This window comes from Pocillopora damicornis, chromosome 11 (assembly GCF_964200805.1).
Source record: "Pocillopora damicornis chromosome 11, jaPocDami1.2, whole genome shotgun sequence".
Classification (NCBI taxonomy): Eukaryota; Metazoa; Cnidaria; class Anthozoa; order Scleractinia; family Pocilloporidae; genus Pocillopora; species Pocillopora damicornis.
In genome coordinates, this window is record NC_142680.1 from 15,554,294 (window position 1) to 15,569,897 (window position 15,604).

The 15,604-nt window shown below is 37.7% G+C and overlaps 2 protein-coding genes across 2 annotated transcripts; one reads left to right on the forward strand and one right to left on the reverse strand.

Annotated features, from left to right (window-relative positions):
- The first annotated feature begins 603 nt into the window (after positions 1-603).
- Positions 604-7,978, forward strand: LOC113674492 (sodium- and chloride-dependent GABA transporter 1-like). Its single transcript, XM_089187379.1, has 15 exons — positions 604-848; positions 1,608-1,742; positions 2,025-2,175; positions 2,401-2,484; positions 2,977-3,109; positions 3,613-3,747; positions 3,885-3,988; positions 4,233-4,357; positions 4,493-4,605; positions 4,922-5,050; positions 5,750-5,849; positions 5,940-6,040; positions 6,307-6,474; positions 6,965-7,044; positions 7,626-7,978. The coding sequence occupies exons 1-15, from the start codon at positions 677-679 to the stop codon at positions 7,696-7,698; spliced, it is 1,803 nt and encodes a 600-aa protein (XP_089043505.1). The 5' UTR covers positions 604-676; the 3' UTR covers positions 7,699-7,978.
- A 1,088-nt stretch (positions 7,979-9,066) lies between these two features.
- LOC113674495 (solute carrier family 35 member E1) lies at positions 9,067-15,536 on the reverse strand. The gene is made up of 6 exons (XM_089187416.1): positions 14,150-15,536; positions 13,390-13,455; positions 12,748-12,885; positions 11,580-11,705; positions 10,435-10,677; positions 9,067-10,034 (listed from the first exon to the last, which is right to left on the reverse strand). Exons 1-6 carry the CDS (start codon positions 14,207-14,209, stop codon positions 9,927-9,929), a joined length of 741 nt encoding a protein of 246 aa, XP_089043542.1. The 5' UTR covers positions 14,210-15,536; the 3' UTR covers positions 9,067-9,926.
- Positions 15,537-15,604: the final 68 nt, after the last annotated feature.

Below are 15,604 nucleotides of genomic sequence, written 5' to 3' on the forward strand. Positions count from 1 at the left end.
TAACAAATGTAAAGCTGTTAAATGGCAGATTTCTGCCTAGTTTTAGCTCCACATGCAAATATTTGTGCCGATCGAGAATGAAAAGAAGACGACTGAACTGGTGTGACATGCACAGTGCTACACTTAGCCAAAGTGCGCGCGCTTATACATTTAAGATTGTTTGCTGCTTAGCAAGTGGCAAATTGTGGCAGATGCGATTCAGTATCACTTGAACCAGTTAGAGTGTTCGCTTGGAGAGAGATATTTTGAGGATTTCTTTCTGAGCGATGCCGGCTTCCGCGCTACAATACTCCACCACTGAGCTATACGCAAGTCTGCGGTGAGTCAGGCCATCACGAGCTTCATATCTGACACGTGTCTTGCATACTTCTAGAATTAACAACTTTGAAAGCGTCATGTGAGTGAAAAAAATTGAACATGTGAAAATTTTTGAGCTGGGAAATGACATAAAGGGGCAGATTCGTCGCAGAGCTGTTCAATCGATAGAAAGTTCGATTTATTAGTTAATTATACTCAATTTCCCGCATCAATGACGTCAGAACTAAATTACATCATTACCTTCTATGGCATCATAATCACTTCTCGCCTTGGTTTCAGCAAGGAAGCAAATTTATTTAAAGATTTGAGCTTATATGCGTAAAATTTAGTGAAAAAATTCAAGTGAGAAGTTAAAAAAATGACGAATAAGGTCCAACCCGTTTTTATAGAGGTGGGCGAAAACTCTGAAGCGAGCGGACAGCGTGAAAAATGGACCTCGAAAGCTGACTTCATAGCGTCATGTATTGGCTATGCGGTTGGCCTGGGGAATATATGGAGATTCCCGTATCTTTGTTACAAGAACGGCGGAGGTAATTTGGTAAAGCGTAGATATCTATTATCTTTTTATTTAGGGGTGTAATTTAGGTTTACAAGTGCACACTTTTTAAAACCGTTTTTTACATCTGTCGGCGCGTGAAAACATCTCGTGTCTGATTTTGCACCTTGCAACACTTTCTTCAATTCGAGAAAAACTATTAAATGCTGGTTGAGTAAGACTGGCAAACAGAAAAAAGGTGATAATAATACAGAAATGCCAGATGTTTCCCAGGCCAACAGAATAGCTTTCTTCCTAAACTGTTGGCTTCAGAAACATCTGACGTTTTCCGTATCTTTGTTACAAGAAGGGTGGAGGTAATTTGATCTCCTAGAGATGTATATCATAGCTTCGTCTTTTTATTCGGCAGTTCAGCTTAAGTTTACAAGTACACACTTTTTAGAATCAAAATTAAGTATGCGAAAAATCCATCTTACTCAAAGAGGTTGTATCGCCGCATTTAGTGTCATCTGTTACACGTCGTAAGACTATCTTCAATTCGAGGGAATTTAAAAAATGTCATTTGAATAAGACAGATAAAAACAAAAGAAATGAAAATAAATCGGAAATAAACAAGGATAGCTTAGGATGGAAAAGATTGACAAGGATTGTAAATGCCTTAAGAATAATATTAACCTTGTTTTCTGCGCCAGCTATGTAGCTCCTTCAATCTTCCGCGCGTACTCTGCCCTCCATCGTAAACTATGCACTAGGATATAAGCTTATTCTTATTTCTTTCATTTTTCATTCCCAGCTACTTTTTTAATTCCATATTTTCTGACGTTGATAACCTGTGGAATTCCTTTGTTTTACCTGGAGCTGGCCCTCGGACAGTATTTGAGTCTCGGTACCATCAAAGCTTGGGCAGTGGTTTGCCCTGCGCTTAAAGGTTTGTGTTGTATAAGATATCCTGAATAATGTCTAGCACTAGCGTAACTTGGAGATATCACAATTAAATATGGAAGACAAAGATGAGCAACTCCACTGTGAGATGTAATGACAACTACTACGCTCTACAAGACAAATTTTCACCTTTTGAATACTCTAAATTGAATAAGGCGTTTCCGCAATCGACGAAGTAGCGTGTTGCACAACTTTTATGATGCAAGGCGCGCTTTACACCGTGAACACGTTGTGGCAGCTCAAATGTTCCGTTATCTTTCATTTGCAGGTATCGGAGTTGCCATGGTGATTATTTCCTTCCTGATCTCTATTTACTACAACGTTGTTATATCCTGGAGTCTTCTGTATCTATATCACTCCTTTGCTTCTGTTGTCCCGTGGAAGTCTTGCGGTAATTCGTGGAACACTGCAAATTGCAGGTAAATAACGACATCAAAAAGTTCTCCCTTTGATTGTAAAAAAACGATATTTACTCAACATATCAATCAGCAAACAGTTTTCATGTTCATATTTCACTTTTTTTTTTCGTAAGGAAAATGACGCCAATCTCTACTTAGTAAGATTTCGACCCTTGAGAACATGTCATTTTTAACAACAATGACCTCATTTGTAATAACATAACTTTGTAATATTCTTTTCTTTAGTGAGGACTTCAGAAATTTCACTGCTAACTGCACGACTCTTAATTGCTCAATGACCGCAGTCTCCCCCAGCCAGGAGTTCTGGGAGTAAGTTTTTAAAGATTCGCTAATCTTACTAATTTAAACAAACCCAGTTATTTGCGGCGCAGTGCATTACTGATAGGTTGCCTTGGCAATCTTAAATTAACACCGATTTAATTTGCCTTCAAGAAATTGCGATTGCTTAACTTTAACAATTTTGCACAAGATTTGGAAAAAAACTGCGAGTAAATTTGAGGTAAATCATTTCACACAAAAGAGCATGGAAACAACTACACAACTACGCATGCGTAGAATGTCATCAAAGACAAAAAGAGCCAGTCAGTGTTACGCATGAGCAGACCATTACACAAACATGTTCAAGTCACGTCGTTAGCTCTTGGCCAAACGAAAAGATGAAAAAAAATTTTTGAATAGTGGTGACATCAGTACCTAAAGAGCATATTCTTACTATCTGTGGATAAATAAGTTTCTTCGCAAACAAAAGATAATCACCTTATGAATGAAATTGTTTAATTTTACGACTTACGGTCTTTTTAGGCGTCGTATCTTGGACGTTTCAAATGGCATCGACGAGCCGGGTGAGATTCGTTTACCTTTGGCCACCACGTTGTTTATCTCGTGGATTGCTGTTTTCTTTTGCATCCATAAAGGCATCAAGAGCTCTGGGAAGGTAAACCAAGAAAGTACAGTCTAAAAAATTCCATCTGAATTTTACTTGTTGTTAAAAATTTCCATTCTCTTTGTACATTTTAAAAAATCAATTGGCAAGTAAATGGCAATAAAAAAGAAACGTGACGCATATGATCGCTTGAGTCTAGATTATTGTATCGATAATAGGCGGTAGGACACGATAAGAGAATTTTAATAATGCAGTGATAGAACCACAACCATCTTCCCTTATCTTGTGCTATACGTCTTGCTTTTCTCCGATGAGCTTATCTCGGACCAGTAAGATGCATAGAACAAGATATGAGAAATCATTGTGCCAGGCGCAATCGATGGAATCCTATTTTACAAAAAGTCTAAGTTTGGTATCTTGGAGCCACAGGCGAAAACAGAAGCGTGGTAAACATCATTTCATGAGCCAGAATGGTTTTCTAACTAAAAGGAAATGCCAGGGTCAGTCACGATATATTTTCTTTTGGTTAATATCTCGATCCCTCTTGTTCACAGGTGGCATATTTCACGGCCATCTTCCCCTACATTGTGTTGTGTATCTTATTGGTGCGTGGTGTCACTCTGCCTGGTGCACTTGATGGGATCATCTTTTACCTAAAACCAGACGTCGAAAAGCTCTTAGAGCCACAGGTGAGAAAGAAAATACTGGGCTCTGGTAAGAAGATGATACACACAAAAGCATTTGCCTAATTTATCACGACGCCTCTCAGTTTTTATCTTTATCAGCATTGTTCAGTTTGTTAAACTGGTTTTGTTGTTGTTTATAGGTTTGGATCGATGCCGCTACCCAAATATTTTTCTCCCTCAGTGTGGGCCTTGGAGGCCTGGTCACCTATGCCAGCTACAATGAATTCAATAACAACTGTGAACGGTACAATATGCTTTACACATAGCGCTCTCTCTTTCCCACATCACAAGTTACTTAAAATGAGCGAGAAAATGAGTTATTGTCTTTAATTCGCTCGTCTATAGAAACTTTATAATGTCAACCTTCGTGCAATGACAGATGTAAACTTGATTAACAAACTGAGAAGAAAGACTCGGGATGAAAAGTCTATCTCGGCCACTTGATTGACATTTTCATGTTTACCTGACGTATTTGTGTCTGTTTCTAGGGACGCAGTTGTGGTATCGTGCATCAATTGTGCAACCAGTGTAGGCGGAGGGTTTGTGATCTTCAGTGTCATTGGCTTCATGGCCCACACCCTTAATAGAGAAGTGGCACAAGTTGTATCCTCTGGTAAGATAACAAGTTAGGGCGTGGTCAGTCTTCACCTCGATTAAGGTTAGGGAAGGGGGGTTCATTGTTTTGACGGGTTCCTAGTCTTTATTGTGAGTTGAAAAAAAAAAGAAGTTTGTTTTAATCAAATTGTAGGACCTGGTCTTGGTTTCGTGGCTTATCCTGAAGGGATTGCTCAAATGCCGGCTGCACCTGTTTGGGCTGTGATGTTCTTCTTTATGCTTTTCACGATTGGACTTGGCAGTCAGGTAAGACAAATTTCACTACTCTCATTTATGAGAACATTCGAAATTCTAATTATTCTACTCAAATTCAATCTTTGATCTGACTGAGCTGGTGTCTGAGTGACTTACTGACTCAGTGACCTTTTGACTCGATGACTGATTAACAAGTTAAATGACTCACTGACTGATTGACTGACTGACTGAAACTGACCAGATAAGTGACTCCATAAGTGTATGACTCTCTGACTCACTTATACTTTGACTAACTGTGGAACTCATTAAGAACATAATTCACTATAGAGTGTTAGAATCATAACTTATTAACGTTTTCAATATTTAGTTTGTGTTTACAGAGACAACGATTCGGGCGGTAATGGACACCTTCGTCAAACTTCGTCCCTATAAGGGACGATGCCTCTTCTGCCTTTGTGTTATTTCATATCTTATTGGGCTCTCTTGTGTCACTAAGGTTAGTTAATTAATAATGGTAATAGGACCAAGTGGTGTCCAATTCGGTCTGGAATCATATGAGTGATCACAAAATCGGACGAACGCGAAGCGCGGGTCAGATTTGTTAATTAATTATGAGTATGATTCCAGATAGAGTTGGACAACACGAAGTCCTGTTACCAATAAATCATAACCTTTACAATTTCCGTAAAAAAAACTCATTTATTTGAGAAAACATCTCCAATGAAGACATTGTCAAAAGTAAGAAATTCCTCGTTTTGGAATTCCTCGAGGTTGTAAGGTAAATGGTTGTTGCTACGGTTGTTGTAATAAACTCGATGATTGGTGGATTTAGCTGTGTGGACTTAATATGATTGGCTCCTTCGATTGTCCGATTACAGGTGTCCGATAACGGCCAACTTTCTGAGATTACTCCGTTCGATTACAACTCTGCAGAATAGTTAGTTAAAAATAAATAAAAATAAAGTAGCCTATACACCAATCGCATTTGTGGAAATTGTAATGGTTATGATTAAATGACAAATGGGCCCTATGGATCTTGACATTTTTATTGAAAACAAAAAGTTAAATAGTGCGTTTACTTGAAGATTCTCAGGATTCGTTGCTGATTTAAAATGACCAAAACTGGAAATTATTTAGAAGAGATCATCTTTCAAGAGTTCGAATAATTTAATTTCCTTTTTTTTATTTTTATCAGGGAGGAATTTATGTCCTTAACATATTTGACAGCCAAAGTGGAGGCATTTCTTTGATTTGTGTGGTTGTTCTCGAAGCTGTTGCTGTCAGTTGGGGATATGGTGAGTTCTCTCATCAGAGCAGCAGTGCTTAAAAAAATTTTACCTAGTTACTGACGAGAAGCTAAAGCTTTTCATATTTTCTTTTTAAAGGAGTTGATAAATTCTCTGATAATATCAATGATATGATTGGAAGGAAACCCAGCAAGTACTTTGTCATCTGCTGGAAATATGTCACACCTCTTGTTGCAACGGTAAGGTTATGCATTTGTGATACATAAGTCCAATCAGCATAAAGCTGAAAATCACCTGTAACCAATCAGAATTGAAAGTGAAGTTGCATGACAATTTCAAGCTTTCGAGAAAATCCAATGATCAATCACAACGTTATTACCACAGCCAATCAGGAGAAAGCTCAGCATACTCCTTAGATCGCTAAATCACCCTTGCACAACCTCACCCCCTCCCCTCTCTGTAGAGATTTTATGTTACTGATCGTATGTCGCATTGCATTACACAGTTGATATTTCTGGGAAGCATCACCCAGTGGAAGAGGATCACGTACAATGGATACATGTACCCCGACTGGGCTCAAGCTGTGGCATGGCTGCTGGCTTTATCGTCTTTTCTGGCCATACCCATTTTTGCTCTCTATACAATTTTCCATCCAAAAGGATCCTTTAGAGAGGTATGAAAGATTTACTGTCGAATTAAATGGCATTGCAGGATTAGCAAGTGACATTTGAAGAAGTCTCGACTCCAGATCAAAAGGTCTTGGCTAAACCTCGACTGAATCATTTTCTATTGTTGTCATTGGGTGCTCTTTATCAGAGGGTACTGGCTTGAGGATGGTCAGGAAACCTTGATGACCCGCGAAGGGTAAATGGCTGCAGCCTAATATTCCAATGAGGGGGAAGGAAAAATACTCCAATGTATTTCATAATGCAGAAATATAGGATATTACACGGCCACGGGTGGAAACAAATTTTACCCTTTGAAAAATCGTAACTACACCAGGACGAGGTCTTGTAGGTCTGTGACTAGGTTTAATACGCAACCTTAAGTAAAAATTTTTGCGGAATATGAAATTTAAAGACTTTAATGCAAGGTTTCTCACGGGAGCATTTTCATATTTGCTTATGACCAAAAAAATGATATCCACTCTTGTGTTTTTATAGCGTCTGAGGAAAGCAGTGAGTCCCAATGTCACAGTTCTGAATTCTGTGGCCGAGCGCCATAAACTGCCAAATAGACCAAGGTAAAGTGTTGTGAACTATTGGGCTTTTCAATTATGTTACATGTGACCGCAATTAGACTATAAGCAGTCCCTGCTTTTCGGCCAATGGGAAAAAAATTGATTTTAGAGTGCCTCGCGGAACTCGGAGAGCAAGGCGCACGTACTTTTATACTCAATGAGTAAGGGAACATGGATGGTTTCGGAGATTGACTTTGACAAGAATTGACATTCGGCCGCAGCAGTCTGGGACAAGAATGCTTCTGCAAGAATATTTTCCTTTGGGTTATTTTTTTTTGGCATTAAATAATCTCATCACCTTGAAATTTGTCTTTTGTCTATTATATTTTCGTGTGTGTCGAGTCACGCTACGGGAGAGACGCGCGAAAAGCAGATAACATGCGGGGGAGAATCGCGTAAGGGAAGAAACGCGTGAGGCGAGAAGCGTAGGAAAGTAGGACTGCGATAAAAAAATTATGGCGGTCTCTCTTTCTCCCCCCTCCCTCACGTTTGTCTCGTCCTGAAGGCTCCTTTTACGCTTGTTACCTTATCATATGATGTAATTTAGCCTGTGTCTAATCTCCTCTTCTGTTTTGCGTTTACAGAAAATGCCCTGAAACCAGGATCGATTTTGCCGATGTTGACAACTTTTATAATCTTCCGGAGACGGAAGTGTAAATTCTGGCTTAATCGAAATTTGATGTAATGTTACTCATTTGTAAATTGTTTGTCGCGCCCGTAAAAATAATTTTTTTTTTCTTGATGAGCCATTACTTCTTTCATTCAGCTTGAACGAATGAAACTTTTACACAAAATGAAAGAAATAAACCCAAAAAAAAAAGAACCAAAAAAGAAAAAAAAAGAGACATCGTGAAGTGCTTAAAAAATACTACTGTCTTTGTTTGCAAAACTGGGAGGAACAGATAAAAAAAACATTTATGAAAATAATAAAAAAAAGTAAGCACGAGCTGTTGTGGAAAGCTTTCAAACAGAAAAAGGCGATAAAGAAAAAAAAAACGATAAAATGAAAAATAAGCAACAATAATTAAGAGAGAAATGTTCTTTGCAATAAGATATTTTTTTTTACACAAAATAGGACACAGTATAGAAACTAGCACAATACGTCGTGTCTTCTTAATCCAAGCGTCCTCTTGTTCATTTTCGGTTCCTCCTGTTTTACTGTTCTTGTGGTTATTGTTCTTTTGAAGCTTCAAAATAAAGAATTTACAAAACACTGAAAAAACAGAAAACGTTTCATTTGTTTTGATTGCTACTAGCCATACAAATTTGTGTGAGCTTTTAGTCCGTGGTTGAAAACCGAAGGTGAAGTCAACAGAGAGATTACCACCGCTGAAGCTTTCAGTAAGTACTGTGGGCGGTTTGCGGACTGGATTTTGACATGTGCGTCACGTGATCACATGTAAGGACAGTCAATCAAGCCCACACTTCGCGATCCATCAGAAGGTCATTTCGGGTCGATTACGAGCTTACCCGTAGACGTCTTCGTGATTGGGGCTCAAATTAACATCTTAGACTCGCAAAGTATAATAGAAAGGGACACACTTCATTTTCGCTCATGAATTTGAAGGAGTGTCAGGGTATTTTCTCTTCGTTCCGTTCGTTAATGGGAAATTGAGGCAGAAGCTTTCCAAATTTCAAGGTTCGTTTATTTATGTTTACACACGAACCAGTGTGAACTCAAGGGAAACACCTGTCAACTGCGCAAGTGCGGGAAAAAACGCAGACAAAGTTGTGATAAGTTTTAATCTTGCTCCTGAATTGGTTGAAATGATGGCACGAGGTTCTTATACCAATCACACTTAGCAGTTACCTTTTCTTCAAAAAAAAAAAAAAAAAACCAACAAATTTTGAAAATTTTCGATTGACGCTGATTTGACTTCAAGCTATGATTGGCTGCTTGTCATATTTCATTTCCTGACGTTGACGTTTCGAGCGTTAGCCCTTCGTTAGAACGAAGGGCTAACGCTCGAATTGTCAGCTTTGAAACCGTCTATGGTGGCGAATTTACATTATCAACCCAGTCGATAAAACCAATACCCCAATTTATTTTCTCTAAAAACACCCCATTTAAATATATCTTTTAGTTTGATCATCGACCGTCTAAAGAATCTAAATCGAAAAGCGCTCCGGCTGTAAATTCAACAATGTTCGTTACTAAAATTCGCCTCAAACATAGATTTGTTTGACGCCCGTTGGGTTTAAAAGCGTGACGACTTTGTAAAGGTGTAATATAAATATAAATTTACAGATATATATATATATATATATTTGTTTCTACGTTCTAAACCTTTGTATCTTCTTATATTTTTCCCTCCTCAAGAAGGTTTAAAGATTATTAACAATTATCCCATGGTGAGCTTGATAACGTATAAATTAAAGTTTCATTGATGGCTCTTCATCAGAAATGGTAAATTCCACAGAATTGCTCTCTGTATTCAAATTGTGTGATGCATTTGACAGCTTCTGTTTTGCTTTCTTCGCATGCGTCTCTTACCTTCTTCAAATGCTTTCTTGTCAGGGTTGAAACGAGGTCAAGAGATTTAAAAACCTCATTTCACATTTGAAAGACTTCGTATAAGTTTTTCTTGAAGAACACTATTTAGTTATCACGTTTGTTCTACAGAAGATGATGTCGTAGTGGAGCTGTTAAACTCCTAAATAATTATTTCTGTTGTGATAAGTAAGGAGATTTCACCAAACGATCTCTTCGAAAGCTGCAAGAAATGACCTCCTCAGCGTTGATTCCCTCCAATTTCTCATCGGATACGAAAGACGTATGAATGCAACAGAACTGCCAGCAGTATCTTTACCTCATTTCCACAACAGAAACGATAACCTTGCCCATCGTATACAAACCCAAGCGTTGAGTCGGTGCCTTGAAGAACTTATACAAGATGATAACTTTTATGATTGTTCGTGACATTATTCGAATGTGAAGCGTGTTTCGTGTGTGTCGGTAGTTCGTGTTTTCTGCAGTTGGCGTCGTATTTTGCCTGCAAGTAAAAATTATGATTGATGTTTGCAACAGATGACTAATACAGCTGTGCGTGAGGTATAAGTTTTTCAAATACAATTGAAAAAAATACAGAATTTCCAAGATCCGCTCTCTATTCCAATCTGTCGAAACAAATCTCGAGAGCGCGTTTTAATGGCTTCGTACGAGCCAGGATGTTTCACTTTTAAGTATGTTCCTCATACTCTTCTTTATAAATTTCCTAAGGAGCTTACCAGAAGAATTTGTTTAATAATCTAGAGCTGTTTAGAAAGTGATCATTTCCTTTATTCTCGTGACCTTAAAGTGTGATTCAGGGCTGATATTGTAAGGAGAAATACGACGTTAGTCGCTTTCTGTGTTTGACTCACCAAACAATAATCGTTGATAATGAAACTCACCTTGTTGTATAGAAATACTCCAAAAATGGCAGCTAACATCCCCACTCCGTTATACAAACTGACGGGATTTCGCAAGAACATTATAGACACTGTAATTACTAAAATCCTTTTAGTGGCGGAAGCCACTGCATAACTTAGTGGAGTCACTAAAGATAACACTGTAAAAGCCACCACATTCTGGGCAAAATTTAAAAATCCATTTATCGTTAAGATTACCAACAGCCATAGAATATCCTCCTTTCCCTGAAATGAAGAAAGCAAATTGCTATCAACCAAAAATTTATTCTGTACTGTATTTGAGTTAGCTGGATTTTCTACGTCTACAATAGGTAATAACAAGATTTTAAGTGCAATTTGGTGTTCATAAGCACGAGTAAATTTTTTAAAGACAGAAAAATTGACCAAGTACTTATTTCACCAAACTGCAAGAGAAATCATATAATAATTTGTTTATGATGTACATGAAAAAAAAAAAAAAGAGGAAGGCAGTACAGACGAAATTTTGAAAGCGTGCACGCGCTATTTGTAATTTGCACGTGTTTTACATCTTTGCACCCATCTTACATGAGAATTCACTCGTTTTTACCAATCAGAATCGCGCAATTGTTCATGTACATTATCAGACACGGTATTAAAAGAATGATGTAATTTGGAAAAACACAGGGGGGAACAGACACCAGACCTACACCTATACCAAATGTCTGACAGAGGTTCTAGCACTGAGCTTGGGGAAGAAGGAGCAGTTGGTGTGAAATACATGTTGGCCACATACATGTACAAGCTTTTCACCGGTGAGTGAAAAGTTAGTGTGCTGTACTCCAGGTGGAGAGTCTAGGTTTGAGTCTTGGCTAGGTCATTCTGCTGTATTCTGGGGTAAAACATTTCACTTTCACCATGCCTCTCTCTACCCAGGAGTATAAGTGGGTACTGGCAAAATATCAGTAAACCCTGATGAAATTCTGGAGGGGGTGTAACCTTGCAATGGACTCACAAACCATCCAAGGGGGAGAAGTGATACTTCATGTAAAGGGAAAAGGATAAGGCATACAGGTAACCTTTTTAAATGCAATATCAAAATGTGACACACAAGCAGCAAAACAGAAAGTGTACATGTAGAAAAAGTTTGATTATATTTTTATGCTTACCGATTCAAGTTCAAGTATAATTCTTCTTAGATCATACAGTGCCCAAGCAGGTAGCAACATGGCAGATGCTATAGTTGCCATTTGCAACAACAAACGTAAGTGATTCAGTTGCAAGTCTCTAAGTGCCTGATCATTAAAAAAAATAAATACATGAAATTTGATTAGAAGAAGTATCATACAGCAAAACAACTAAAATGTAGCAGATATAAATTAAAAGAAAAAAAGGTTAAGAGAAGGACTGGGGAAGGGGGTGCCAGGGAGGGTGAAGTAAGAGAAGGCTGAAGAAAAAAATTTTAGAGGCTCTAGCCCAAGATAAGCCTACAGAAGAGGCCTTTTGTGGGATTTCTTGGGCAAGAAGAGACAAAAACAAGTGTTGTGACCAATTTTGCCTCTATGGAATTATAAAAAGACTTTAAAAGAAATCTGTTGGCACTTCTGCCTTAGCACTTGTGCAATCACTGTCTTTGTTTCATTTCCATTGTTCGATTTCAGGTGCGCACTCATTAGTTAATTTAAATGATCTAAATTTTAATGACGTAATGTGTTTGGTCCTGCATTCAAAAATAAAGTTTTTTGAGGGGGGGGGGGTGTTGAGTCAAACTGGAGTTGTATTGTTCCTTCCGCATTTAAAGGGTTGTTATGGATATTAGGCATTTTATGGATTTTTAGTGCTGTCAGGAAAACCGTCAGAACAACAAGTCAAGAGGAGAGTGAGGAGAGTGCAAGGGGTGAGTAGCAGGTTAGAGAAAGGGTGAAAAAAGACATCATTTTGGGCTGTCTGCCTTTTGGTGCACGGTCACTTTTGCTAAATCTGAAAATCCAGGAAAATGACTCCACTGGTGCTACGATAGAGAGTAAAGAAAGTGTCCTAACTATGCAATGAGATTCAAGAAAATGAGGCTCAGGCCCCAGTTGTCTGGATCTTCAATGCTGTAAGATTAGCAAGGGACATAAAATAAAAATTCCATACATTGCAGTGTACCTGTTGTAAAGCCCCAATGATATTGTTTACAGTTAAATTATTGAAATTTTAATCTGAGCTCAAAAAAGTGCTCAATCATCCATAGAAAAAGATGAGTGAGAAAAAGGACAGAGGGAAGGAAATAAGGGGGAGTGGAGGGAGAAATGAATGATGTACAATAGTAGAGGGAGGAGAGGCAGTGCTTACCTTTTTAGTAAAAATATTCTGTACAGCAAAAGTAAAGGTTGCTAACAGGGCACTAAGAAGACCAACCATGTCAAAAGATAATTCCGTGGCTGTGGCAATCATGACTCCACCAACAATGGGAATTAAAGAACAGTAAACCTAATAAGAGCACCAAACAACTGTCAATAGTGAACATGATGACCAGAATGAATTCATGAACATAACATATTCATATGAAGTGCAAATTACAAAACAAATCATGATTTATCACAAATCCATCCATCTACATGTACAAGTGTTAACCAGACTTAAACCCCAAGGAAAGATGAAGAAATAACATCTCTTTACAACATCAATACACTATCCAGCAGAGAGGCAATTAGAATGAAGAAGAATATCATTTAGGAGTTTTTTTTTCATCAGACACAACATCTCACAATTAAAATTGCAAAAAAGAAAGAAGAAAAAAAACCTAAGTTAGACAGTAGCAATAATTACTCATGAAATGTGAGAAAACAGGGGAGAAGGGAGTTGGATGGTTGCCAGTTTTGAGATACCCCAGTTCAATGGAGTTTTAAACCGAATATATTTGGAAAGAATTAAATAAATGATATTTATTATTATACTTGGCTGCATAACAACGAAAGATTTGCATAAACTCACCGCTCCTGATTGCGTTTCTCCTAAAATTACTCTTGATAGAATAACTGTGAAGACTGGCATTGTTGCCTGTAAAAAGATATGAGCAAAACTTTTAATGGTTCTTTTGAGCAAGATTGTAAGCTATAATTGATCCCACTGGGAATAATAATATTGACAATCATATTTTTAATTTCTCTAACTTAACTTGTCTGTTGATCTGAATTGCAAATACATCTACCATGGACTCCTAGTGTTTCAAAGCTCCAGGTATCTTTATATTAAACTTCCTTTTAATCCACAGTTGAACAACTGAAGATTTTAGAAAACAGTTGAGAGCAACTTAGAGCAGTAAAAGAACCTGATGTTATTTTTGATGACATCACCAGTATCAAATGGAAATAATAAATAGTTGATTATGATTTGGATCCCCATAGAAACAAAAATGTAAGGTTAAAATTCATAACAAAGAAAAGTGTAGAAATACCAAGAGGAATTTTCTGAAACTTCCCACAAGATTACTTTATACATCATAGTGTTAGGGTTATAGGGTTTCTTCCAAAAATCTCTTTCACCCCTAAAGGTGACTTTCTCCTGACCAGACCATCCCTAAATCAAATATTAAGGTCATGAGAATAAAGGAAATGATCACCAACTAAAGAAACTCTTGATTGTTAAACAAATTCTCCTTATCAGAACCTCTGAGGTGACCACCTCAGGTGTCACTTTCTCCATATTAAACTACTCCGAAAATAAATCTGTCCTAAGTGTGAACTGAACTTACCTTAACTTGAGTGTAGTATCCATAAAGATTCATGAAAAAAAAAGAAAAGAAAATATGCATTTAAATTTAAAAAAAATGTTTAAAAAATGAAAAATCGAAGGAGCTAAGCCACCTTAGACATTCTTTTGAAAGAAATTAAATTTTAAAAAAAAGCTACAAATGACAACCGATGGACAACACATCAGGAAAGGAATAATATTCTTCCTGGAAAAAAAACAAGAAAAACAAAATTTTTTTTGAAAGAATTCTGTACCCTTTGAGTAAAAGTAGTGTGATCTCTCTGTGATTTTAATGTTTCCAAATCAGAGACAAAAAAAAAACCCTAACACAAAAAAATAAAAAAATTGAGGTGTCACTTGGTATCACACTACTTTGCAACAACCGTCTTTTCTGATGTGCTACCTTCATTGCGGAGTTAACACTATGAACCGTAAGAGTGACCAGCAGCTAATTACTCCTAACAGTAACACTGCTAAACCATTCATGCATCAAGGTCGTGAGAAAAAAAATTATGATCCAGAAGCTTTGATGGTGAATCACGACAAAAACTCGTTTTCCTCGCTTCTTGGATACGGGATTACCTTCAATTGTGTTTCAATACCAATCCATAATCATTCGTGATAACCCTTGCTGAACAGGCTGCTTTACGTTAATTTGTCAAGATATAACAACTAACGCCGATAAAACTGAAATCATTGAGATCGAGTGTCAGCATTAGCACAGCTGTTCCTCTAATTCAATGACGTCGCGTCGTGAAGTGGAAACCAAAACGCCACGAGTTGCCTGATTTGTATCACAATATGCACTTCCACGGGTCAACAACATAACTTGAATAAATTGCCTGTAGATTTGAACGGCTGATAATCACAGAGAACGTGCTTAAGATAAACTCTAGGAATGAGTAACAAATATTAACTTTTTTTTTTAAATTGCTTGAAGCTTTCTGATCAATTAAATTAGTCCTGAAGCAGTTCTTCTCCGATGTTTATTAAAATAATAAGAACCTATCTTTGTAAAATTATTGTTTTTTTTTATATCAACCTACCCGTGTGAGAATACGAGACAGGTACTTTCCATATGCTGACATGTGCCGTTATCGCAGCAAAAGCCTTTCCAAAGGAAAGCGGTAAGATCAGTTTCAGAAGACTCGATTTCGGCAAAGATTTCATAGGAGGAACACTCCAAACACGAAGAGTTGGCGACAAATATAGGGCCGTTGAGACGACTTGAACCATGGCCACGGTAACAGGAAAAGGAAAATCTGTCAGTATCTTCTTCCCGATGACATTGTTCGTCGAGCTGATCGTGTACCATAACGAGCACAGAAGAACTATTCGGAATGCTTCTGCTCCTAAACTCGTGGCCATGTCTTCGATCGGCTTGCCGGTTTTTCCTCGTTACCGACACGTCATAGCCATGTATCCACGCTTCCGGTTCAAATGTGTCCTATTTACT